The 12,652-nt window shown below is 27.9% G+C and overlaps 1 protein-coding gene across 1 annotated transcript in view; it reads left to right on the forward strand.

Moving 5' to 3' along the window:
• Positions 1-12,652, forward strand: part of LOC148235747 (arrestin homolog) — a 107,302-nt gene that overhangs the window by 35,490 nt on the left and 59,160 nt on the right. Inside the window, exons 2-3 of the mRNA XM_088184055.1 lie at positions 8,390-8,508; positions 12,194-12,358. Coding sequence (XP_088040181.1) covers positions 8,477-8,508; positions 12,194-12,358 — 197 coding nt within the window. The 5' untranslated portion in view covers positions 8,390-8,476. The remainder of the gene's footprint in view (positions 1-8,389; positions 8,509-12,193; positions 12,359-12,652) is intronic.

The raw sequence follows: 12,652 nt of genomic DNA on the forward strand, positions 1-12,652 counted from the left end.
GACAGCACGGGCACAGGAAGATATGATTGCAACTGGTGAAATGTCTTTAAAATCGATAGATTCCACTAATTTTGCATCCAGCCTTACTCAAAAGAAAATCTTTGAATTTAATTTTGCTTTTACTATTCACACTGAACGAATAAAACAATACGCATTAAAATAAATAAAAAAAAACACACTCTTTTGTTTATTTCATTGTTTTTCAAAATATTATGTAACTAAGTATCAACGCTTCATATAATTATTACAGTCCATTATATGTATGTATTTCATAATACATTGAGGCTTATATATGTATTGTAAGGTCGGTCGTTCTGTTTTTTTCCCGAGTCTATAAAACGATGCATTAATAAAGTTGATTCAAATCAAATTTGAGATTCCAGTTAATGAAATATTAATAAAGTACAAACGTAATAGAATGTCAAACCACATATATTATAACAAGCTGTTTAGCAAAGGTAGTAAAATGATAAACGTTATAACTTTATCGAGAAAAAAATCGAGGACAATACTTGGAACTCTATTATATTATAACAATTTACCTAAAATTAATTTATGTAGAATTATAGAGAACTTTCTCTTCAACAGAAGTAATCTGCACTAAAATAAGTTTAAATAATAAAAATAAAAAAATTATTTAAATTACTTAACCTGTACAATAAACAAGTGGTATAAGTCGCTGAATATTGACCTGAAAGACCTAGGTTCAAAACCCATATAAACCTTAGTGATTTACAGTTTCAATTGCGTCTGGGATATAATTATAATTCCAATAAAAATAATTTTTAAAAAATAATCAAAACTTTTTCTTAGAATTGTGTAAGAAAAAGTTTCGATTATTTTTTTATTATTGAATATATATTTTAGTCTAAGTGCTAAAAAAGATTCATTCATTTATTTACTTAACCAGTACCATAATTACAATTTATATCGTGTCTAGGATATAATTAAAATTCCGGTCGATCGTCACAGTTTGTATTTACCTACATTTTCCTAATCTCACAGATAATTATCGTGAGCATTAATTTTTATCAAACTAGGTTGTTTATTTTGGAAAATATTTTTTTAATAATTTAATAAGTATGAGGTTCTTTATTGTGCATTCGACCAGCTCTTTATTCGAAAGCGCCCTCGAGTGCTTAACGTGTCATATCCTAGATGGTTTTCTCATGAGATCATCTCATTGCTAAAAAGAAAGCACGCCTTTCATAAGTTATGGAAGAGATCGGGACATCCATCTGCTCTCGAGGAATTTCGTTCATTAAGAGCACGCGTTAAGTGTTTGATAATTTCCTGTCATCGCAATCATTACAAAAATTGCCAAAAACAAATAATTAATGATCCCAAAGCGTTCAGGAAATTCATTAGCACTAAACGCGCTACTCAGTCTACGTTGAAAGTAATGAACCTCGACGATAAAACATTGGACGGTTCACAAAATATTGCTGACGGTTTTGCGCAATATTTTCGTTGTGTTTTCGAGGAATATTTTTCGCCTTCTGCTCAGTCGCTTCCTTCTTCATGTTCTTGGTCTTCAGTACTGACCATCAGAGAAACTGAGCACTCAGATCTTAAATACGGATTTAATAAATTAAAGACAGGGCGTTCTTCTGGACCTGATTTAATTCCCGATTTTATTTTGAAGGGTTGCGAAGTAAGTCTCGCTGCTCCTCTAAAATGTATTTATGATCTGATTCTCAAAACATCATCATTTCCTGATCTATGGAAATGCACAAAAGTCACCCCTATTCATAAAAAAGGTGACAAATTATATATAAAGAATTATAGACCAGTAGCAGTGTTGTCAGCTCCTGCTAAATTATTTGAAATAATTATTCATAAATATCTTTACAATCACTTTCAGCAAGTTTTATTAGACCAACAGCACGGGTTTCGTCCTGCCCGTTCCACTGTTACTAATCTTCTGTCGTTCACCAAAACGGTGACAACTTCTCTCGATGCCAGAATTCAAGTAGACGTCGTGTATACAGATTTTGAGAAAGCCTTTGACAAAGTTTGTCATACGTTATTATTAAAAAAATTGTCGAACCTCGGTTGCTCAGATAATTTAACTCGGTTATTTTTGAGTTATTTAAGCAATCGTAGACAGTTTGTAACCTATGGTGGCCGATTGTCAAAGGAATATTTTACCCCTTCGGGGGTTCCTCAAGGATCCAATCTGGGACCTCTGCTTTTTGTGTTATTTATTAATGACATAAATACAGCAATTAAAAATTCAAGTTTTCTTCTGTACGCAGATGATTTAAAATTATATAAATGCATTCGATCTGTTGCGGACTCCTTCTCTCTACAAAGTGATTTAGACTCTCTGTGGAGATGGGCTTCCGTTAACCGTCTGCCCTTTAGTGTCGGAAAGTGCCATACTGTGTCATTTTCTCGATCCCGTTCGCCATCAGCTTATTTCTACCATCTCGGTGGTAACATTTTGACTAGAGAAACTTCCATTAAAGATCTCGGAATCACTTTCGAGAGCAAATGGAGGTTCTCTCTACACATACACGACGTCTGTGATAAATCTTACAAGATGCTCGGCTTTGTTAGCAGGAATGCCTTTCACTTTGACGATCCGTCAGTTATTCGCATCCTCTATGACACCTTAGTTCGTAGCATTCTTGAATCGGGATCTATAATTTGGAATCCCCGAATAGCCAAATATTCCCTTTTAGTGGAAAAAATTCAAAAACGGTATTTAAGATACCTTTACAAAAGGACATTTGGTTATTATCCGTACTTATATCCCAGCGCCTTTCTTTTAGGGGCGTTGGGATATGATTCGCTGAATTCTCGCAGAAAGCTGTATGTCGCTAAGCATTTTTTCAAACTACTAAAAGGTGCTGTCGACAATCCAGCTATTCTCGAGGAATTCCAGTTTTGGGTTCCGGAACATTTTCGAGAATCACGATCGAGACCTCTTTTGATGACAGTTAGGGCTAGGACAGTGGTCGGCAAACTTATTAGCCAAAGAGCCAAATATGTACATTACAACGATTAAAAAAAAATTGAGAGCCAAATTTATTTATTAATTTAGCAAACCTTTATTATAATTTTCCAAATCAACACAAAGACGTTCAAATTTAGAGCTCCATATTTCCTTGTTTTTTAAATCCGGCGCGTAAATGCCGGTGGATATTTGTGCCAGAGCCGCACTTAATGGCCTAAAGAGCCGCATGCGGCTCCGGAGCCGCACTTTGCCGACCTCTGGGCTAGGACATCCGCACTTGCCGACTCGCCTATAGCTGTGGCCATACGGCTCCTTAATACGCTTGCATTACATATTGACCTGTTTAATGTTGGCTACAAGGAGCTGATCCAGTTTGTCTCATTTAATTTTGATATTTTATAATTTTTTGTTATGTTTATTATTTTTAAGTATTGTTCTATTTATGTATATATACGTTTTTTTTTTGTTTTATAAATTTAAAATTTGTTTTCGACCATCGTGGCGCATTGGGGTAACCTGTTAGGCCACGATGGTCTTAATTTAATCTAAAAAAATAAAATAAAAATTAGCTAATCATGAATTTTTTAATGTGATGCATTATAAATCCTTAGTTTTTCTAAAATTAAAGATAAATTACCGAATAAGTATTTACTTAAAATTTTACTGATTTACTGATAATACAATTTTTTTAATAAAGTTACAAGCCATAATCCAAGTTCACTCACAAATTTTATTAATTATTTATTTTTTAACTTATACATGAGATTTTAGTGAATCATATTTTTTTTTTGATCTTTCACAATATTTTTACTTTGTGTAACTTTTTTAGGAATGCAATTGGTTAAAGTCTGAATTAACCATTATTGCACGTCTGTGATTTTTCCACAAGAGTCCAGATTTGGATTTACTAGATAATTTTTCACCATAAACTAAATCACAGTAGCAAAATATATAGAAAAAATGCTAGACCCTAAGTCATACATTTCTCTATTTAATTTTCATACAATATCAAAAAAAAAAAAGTAGTTATTACGATTATTATTGCTTGTTTAATTATCAATTATTAAAAGATCGATCTGTGTATGTTGAATTTTATGTATAATTTAATATTGGAATAGCACGAATGTTTCTAGTTTTTAATTTTTAAAACATTATACTAAGATGTAACACTAAGACTGCTACAGTAATAATTAATAAGTTTGGAATTAATTTTCAATTAAAACTCAAACTCTAACAAATTATTAGCGTAGTTTAAACCCATCGTAAGTGATCTTATTAAATTTGACACAATCTCTCGTATTTTACAAGAGTAAAATATATTATAAGTTTTCTATAAGAAACACCGAAGTCTGCATGATAATATTGAATATTTTATGACTGTTTTAAAGATGGATAAATTGACAAATCAGAAAATAATTTAATGTATAACTTTAGAATAGTAAAATAATAATATTATATTTAATTTGGCAGATTTTAGATATATGATTTAATACAATCGTTTCCAGCAATTAAAAAATACTTAGTTTCATATTAAATTGTAAATTATGAATAAATTTGATTTTATATTAATAAAAAATACTATACGTATATTTTTTAAAGTATGGTGTATATAAATTGAATTTTAATGCATATTTTCAATAAACTTTAAAATAAACACGTAAATTAATAACACATCTCTGTGATAATTACATTATTCGTATAACCCATTGACCACAATTTAATTGGAAAACCATACAAACAAACTATATTTATGCATATTGGATAATAATTGACTTTTTAATCACAGACATTTAATGATTGCAGCATTAACTATAATATATAATAAAAAAATACAAATCTAGTGTTAAATATATTATAAAATAATATCAATTTTATTTAGATTATAGTAATAAAAAATAAAGTAACAACCTAAAATATTCAACTCATTAGACACCTCAATGACAATGAAAAATATTAATATATATAGAAACATATTATTTTCAGAACGTATATTATAGACTGACTTAGCATATTAATATATTTATTTAGCATATCTAAAATATAAAGTTCCATATTTTATTACTATGTTCGTCGTTGTGAGAAATTGTTAATGACACCCTTTCAATGCCAATCTATGTGACTTTGCTCATATATCTTGTGATAATAAAAAGGTTGAAAACATTGAAAAGTATGTTTTATAATACTCTAAATTAATTATTATTATATTTTCTGAACAAATTATATAATCGTTCATAATACATACACGATTAAGAGAACAATACCTGAGGTTTAGATGGATTATATTATGATTTGAATGCTATAAATAAATCAGTAACACTATTTTATTAGCAAAGATCTTATGTTAAACATATTTAAAGTAAATGATACTCAATACGTGATTATGGTTAAACTATTTATCTATGAACGTTATTGCATTTGCAACCATATAGACCGAATAGAATAGCAAACAATCTTTATCTTTCATCTCAATCTCGACTTGGATCAATAAAAGCTGAACGTGAGAGAGACATAAGAAATCTTCCGAGCGTTCAAAATGAAAGTCAAAACATATCAAAACTTCATACACAAAATATAGATATAATACAAAAGCAATGTATATAAACACACGCCCGAAAGGATTGCTACGCGAACAAGGAAAAAAATAATATTAAATTTACGTTTCGCGTATAAATTTTTCCCCTAGGGGTGAAATTAATACAAAAATATAAGCTCATAAATATTAATAAATATATAACTGACGCGAAACACGTTTAGTTATGTTTTACATCAAAATGGAAATACTGCATTGTATGCTACCATTACCTTTTCTCTGACGTTGATTCATGGTTTAACATAAAATATACAGGTATATAACTTGCGTGTATTTTTGTTGAATTGACAACATGCTTAGATGATATTTTTTATATTCAAGATCCCTTTGTTAATTGTTCAATTATTTAAGCTTTAAAAAAACTCTTGAAAGCGATTAGCTTATGCTATGCAAATCTTTCAATTTAGCGTGCCAGAATCTAAATCCACCTTAATCCAGATTATGTTACTATGTGCTTAGCTTGTGTAATGGAAAATCATATTATATCAAACTTAATGCTATAATTTTTCATATTAACAAGTTGGCTCAAAAAAACGATGACACTGTTTGTTGAATATTAAATTTTATATTTATTTCACAAAGTACATAATAACTATATAGTATTACACATATGCTACTGTAGGTGGTTTTTAAGGTAAGATAAAAATTTAATTATTCGTTATTTTTTAATTATTAAAACCTAGTCGTAATTTTTGCTTTAAACTAAATAAATAGTTAATAAATATAATTTTATATGCACTAAATTATGTTCTAAATTATTTTTCACTTGCCCAATAAAACATTTGCTGCTTGGAAGTTCCTCGCTTGTTCTTGTACAACTGCCATCTAAAAAGATTAGATGCATTATGAACCTACATATCTATATAGAGAGACAAAATAAATATTTGAAACCACTTTAAAACCAAAAAGAAGGAACTGAGCGAAAGCAAAAATGTTTCTTATAATACAAAACAAAACATTCAGAAATATTTTATGGACCGTCCAAATTTTTTCATCAATGTTCGTTCCTTTTGACGTGAATTAAATTTATTATTTCGTGTATTATTTTTTTTAATGCTAAGATCTCATCAGAAAATTATCTAGGATATGCCATGCAAGCACTTGAAGGCGCTTTCGAGTGAAACAATGTTCGAACGCACAATATAGCGCCTCGTAAAAAGGCGAGAGAGCAGAGTTTACATCACTCGTTCACTTGTGAAAAATTCATACCTAAAAGTATATTATTAAATTAATTAAAATATTTATTTTTATCCGTAATTATGCTATTTTATTTAAATTAATCTTATCATAAACGAAATATGATAATATTTACCACTAAAATGTAGTTAAATACAATAACCACATACATATATATGAATGTAGATAAATAAAAGACCCTCTTTAGTCTGTAATATTTATATTGAAATATATTGAGCCATTAAAAAGTTCTCCTTTGCTCTTTTTTTTTGAAAGCAAATACATTCGTATGCATTATTAAGATTTATTAGCTAAACATTTATTTTAATACTCAGTGAAACAAACTTTAACACTAAGAAATTCCAAATATAAATCACTATATTTTATGATATTTGTTTTTTTATTTTTTATTAATAAACAGTATTTTCTAATATAGTTTAAAATGCAATTTCGATTATTTTTAACTATATTTAATGAAAAGCTTTAATAAAATGTCAAAATATTTTTTTTTCACAAGCATAAAAGCAATTCTCTCGTAATATATATATATATATATATATATATATATATATATATATATATATATATATATATATATATATATATATATATATATATATTTAAATATACAACTGCACATCAAGTGATTTGTAGTCAAATGTATTACATTATTTATTTTAATATATTGATTACTCGTACAAAAATACTTGAGAAGAGAATCTAAACTATTTTAAATTAAATATATTTAAAAAATCTTTTGAAGGTTTATAATTTTTTAATTTACGTTATATGTATATAATATGTATTTATAATTTACGTTTTATGTACATAGTATATAATTGAATGTTTGTAAGAAACAGTTATTCTATAGCAGCTAATTAAGTAGACTTTCTTTGAGAGCTAAAGTAAAAATAAACAAAATTAGACATATTAATTAACATGGAATAAAACATGGATATGTATTTTTTTATATAATTATCTTATAAAATCCAGTGATTAATATAAGCATTATAGCAAAGTGTTGAATAAATCTACATATGTATGAGGTCAATAAAGCGTTGTGTCTAATCAATTATGAAAAAATAACATTTCTATTTTTTAAAACAATCAAACAACCCTTAACAAAAAAAAACAATATAATGTTTATTATTTGATGTTTAACATCAACAATTTACGATTCATTAAAATTTCAATTGTATATTGCTTGTGATGCGAATGCAATAATTATTGTGAATTCGCATTAAAAACCGTTCACAATTCAGATTACTTTATCGTTGTTTACACGAGTTACATATTTAATTAATCAAAATACGAAATGTGATTTTCGCATAATTTATTCAGCATTGTTTGTATAAGCCTATAACGTCACAAAATTAATCTAAAGGACCGTATGAATTTACAATTTAATTACGCAAATATATGGTAAGCCGTTTTAATTTTACATTGTATGTATCATGCATAAATGAAACACGTAAACATTTTATACATTTATGTACCCTTAAAAACAGTGCTAAAACATATATTTTTATAGCTAATAATTGCTGAAACTTTTCCTTAGCGAAAACTCCTGAGAGTCGTAAAATGATTCTGTCGTCATAGTCCAATTACAGTCATCGGTCGTAACATTCACTTATATAACGTAGTTTTTATTTTTATTTTAGGACACGAGGCAATCCAATCTTGAATGACAGGGACCGGAAGAAACTGCTCTTTACGTAATTGCATTTAAAAGGACGAGCGTGCACAAAATGGCCGCTCCCGATACGCTAAATTGCCAAAGGTGAGTGAATAAATTAATGCAATAAACTATTGATTAAACTGCACTTTAATGAAGCTTGGTAAGAAACGAGAACAGTGACGTTAACATATTTAAACCATCTGCATCTGCCAATTATTTAGATTTATTTAACCAGGGGTTTCTAAAATTACATACGATATAAATAATTGTGCTTTTAGTTATATTTTTTGCGACTTATATATACATCAAAATATGATTTACAAGTATTGATAATTCTATATTTTCAACATTCAACATTACAACCGTTGATCGACAAAAATAATTTCAATATAGATCAATGTTGTAAGTCAGTGACTAAAACCTAAGATATCTGGGTTCGTGTCTAAAAGATCCCAGACGTCTCTGGCGAATCACAGATGCAGAAAATGCTTATTCAATTGCATCGCTTGCATATTCACGCATCAAATTAGTGAAACTGCAAGGTGTACACATTTCTAAGATTCTTATTGCAAGGGGTAAATTAAAACAGCGGTTTTTACGCTAATAGAAGCATTGCCTATTGCATTCTATACACGCAAAATGCTAGTTTTTATGCTGTTTACTGAACAGTTTTAATCTATTAGCCCAAATTTTAAACGTAATATACTTATATTATTTTTCCAGTATCTGTCAAATTTATATAGACAAAAAACACATTAATAGTCGCTTTCAGCGTTTCTTAAGATCATGTGGCATAAAATCAGGTTGTTCCTTTTAAGCAACGGAATATTTTTTGTTTCGATATTTTCAACCCTAAATCAACAATGACAGTGGAGATAAAATAATCAAAGTAAGCTATAATATGCTTTATGAATTTTAACTTAGCAATAATGCGACAATAGCAATTAAAAATATTTGTGATGCAATAGACAGGAATGCCATTAAATTTATAAGGTGTAAAATGCAGTTCAAATATTTTCGAAAATCGATAAATTTTCTTGGGAATTATTTTTTACCCACATTGCTTTAAACGACGAAATAAAAAATGGAGAATAATTGTAGAATAACGAATTAAAAAATGAAAAATAATTGTAGAAAAATATGGAGAATATTTAATTGATTTAAAGTATAACACTTTTTATTTTTTGACTCATTCACCCTACACCTTAAAAAATACTTATGGAACAACTTATTTATCGATATAAGCTTAAGATATTTCTTGACAGTTTTTACACTTCATTTTATTTTTAAGCATTTTTTGTTTTTTCCAATTATTCACAATATTTTATTATTCTATGTACTATGCTTCCTTTACTAAAAAATTTACCAAAAAACAAAAAAAAACTCAGCTGAATAGTGTATTAAAAACTTGTATACTTAGAGAAGCGTATATTTTAATAGTATTTTTTTTCTGATATTACTTTTCAATTTATGATTTAGTTTTCCAAATAAAGAGCACTAATATTTGTCTCTAATTTTATAATTATATTACAGATTTCATTATTAATATTTTCCTACATTAACCGTTAAACCAACATTCGTTTTTACTCTGTTTTTTTTTTACTTATTGAATATACTCTCAGGAAAGACAAATATAGATTCATATAATAAAAAATCAGGCGCTCCAGGCAATATCTCCTCAATGAATTTTATCAATTAAAAATAGCATAAAGTGCTTTATTTAATACCATATTTTTTAACTCACATCCCAATGTCGAGCATTCAATTTAGCTAATTAAATAAATGTGAATTTTTATTTATATAAATATATCAAAGAGATTTCCAGTAAAACTTATATTATTCATTGCAATGAGATTATATATTATTTATAAATCTCATACATTTCTGAAAGAGGTGGTTTTAAAATTAAGATTATAATTTTTTCATAGTTAGATTACACTTTACGACTTTTTAATAAGCTTTAAAATTTGTTTGAAAATTTAAATAAATATTTTAAAATATTACATACTTAAAAGGTTGTTTAAAATATTAAATCGTAATAAATAATAAATACGTTAATTAATTACGAGAGATTGTAGATCAATATAATTTTAAATTTTAATAGTAATTGATAAACTAGACGATGTTAGACGAGCTTTTTAAAAATGCGTGCTTTTACTTATTTTATTATTACTGTAAATAATATTTTTTTTTCTTTTTTTACCAAAAATATGAAAGCAGCCAAAATATTTTATTTTTATTTGCTCATATATAAAATTATCTTTATAATTTATACTTGAAAATTTTCAGACGGATCATGTTTGGTATGATTAATGATTTATTTTTCATTTAATAAAAACCATAAATTTTCCTTTCGTCGCCAACATTATAAATTCATCCCACGCGTAAATCTTTTCATTATAACACCATAAATCACATACATTCCCTTACAATAGTTTATTCAAGCGGTGTGTATGTATACCTCGAGTATCTCACCCATTGTTCGAACGTGATCCATCCGATATTCTTCCTATCATATATAACAAATATTTCAAGCTGTGCAGAAAGAACGCACACCTAAAAATGTGAAAGTATTGTTATGGTGTATCGAAAGAATAAAGAAGCAGACGTGCATTATCCAAATCCATTTTTTTCATCATTGTTTGAACAAGCTCATACGAAATATGCAAAACGAAGTCATTATATTGTAAGCAAATATATTAAACAATATAAACTTTTCAAAAAAATTTTGCAAAATCTTTATTAAACTTGTTACGATGTAAATAGTTTAAAGATGCCATTGAAATTGCAAGACAATAAAAAACAATATAAAACTTAAAAGTTTTTATTTTGTGGCAATCCTTTATGAGTACAAACAAAAGTTTCCAGACAGAAATCAAGTCTGCTTTGAACTATAAAGCAAAACGAATTGTTATGTAAATATATACATTATATGATCATTAAAATATTTTTAAATGACCGATGATTTACTATACAAAAACTTTTCTTTTAAATTTAAATGAGCAATAAAACATAAATTTACATTGTGTGATGGCTTAATGAAGTATAAATGTAAGATAATGCGTAAATCATATTTATTTAAAAACTAAGCTTTATCTGTTTTTTAACTAGAGAAGGATTATTATCTTAATTAATTTATTCAGTTGAACGATCAGTGCCGTGTTTTATATTTAATTTATATCTGCTTAATTTGAAATTGCGCCTTCAAAGAGGTGTTAAAAAAAATATCCTTTGAAACATCTCTTAAAAGTTTTGATATAAAATATACGCTTATCTGTCAAATCTTATTTTTTTATACTCTTGTTTAAAAAAAATATTTAGAAATCATTTTATAAATACGGCATATATAATTTAAAAAAATTCAAAGGCCACCTCGGACCTTTTTCCTCGAGGAGGATAAAGAAGGACAAAAGGAGGACAAACAAAAACTATATTTTTGAGGAAGACGTCACCATATGTTGACGTTATTTTAAAATCATGTAGATTTAGATGCAATCAATCGCTATATTTTCCAAATCAGAATCGTTTTCATTATTCAAGTAATTCATTATCATCAAATTATTACTATAAAATTACTATATTTACAACTCTAATGGCAGATTTGTTATTTGTTTAAATGTAACGGTACAAAGCATATAAAAAATACATTCTAATAAAACCTCGCTTTTCCAAAAAGTAAAATAATTCATGCATAAAGGTATCCGTTTGCTCCAGGTCTTCCCTATTGTAAGCTGTTCTGAATTGTAATTATCCGTAGCGAGTAATTGCGCTTTGATGTTTTTTGCAGGGTGTTCAAAAAGTCGTCGCCAAACAACAAGCTAACCTTGTACCTGTGCTCCAGAGACCTGGTCATTGAAAACGGGATCATTGACAAACTATACGGGGTGCTTTGCGTCGATCCGGACATATTGGAAACGAAGAAAGTTTTCGGACAAGTGACCCTAACTTTTAGGTAAGCCCATGCTTTGTTTGTATAATTGTGAACGTGACGCACTGGATATGGCAACCCTTACGGTTGACGTAATGTGACTTGTAATTTTAACTCCCTAGCAAACATCTCGAACGGGTTATATAGTTTGAATGTTTACAATATATTGTACATGTGGTATACTGCTTATATAATATTAAGCTGTGTTTTGCTTTTTACATTAATTCGGAAATAATGAGATTAAGCTTTTAATTGTGTTTCCAAAGTACATACATATGTACAGTGAATTGTTCGATAAACTTTCCTAAAACTCGTTAA

The sequence above is a fragment of the Plectrocnemia conspersa genome, unplaced genomic scaffold (genome assembly GCF_051122295.1).
Source record: "Plectrocnemia conspersa isolate PC_06_02 unplaced genomic scaffold, ASM5112229v1 ptg000004l, whole genome shotgun sequence".
NCBI classification, from domain to species: domain Eukaryota; kingdom Metazoa; phylum Arthropoda; class Insecta; order Trichoptera; family Polycentropodidae; genus Plectrocnemia; species Plectrocnemia conspersa.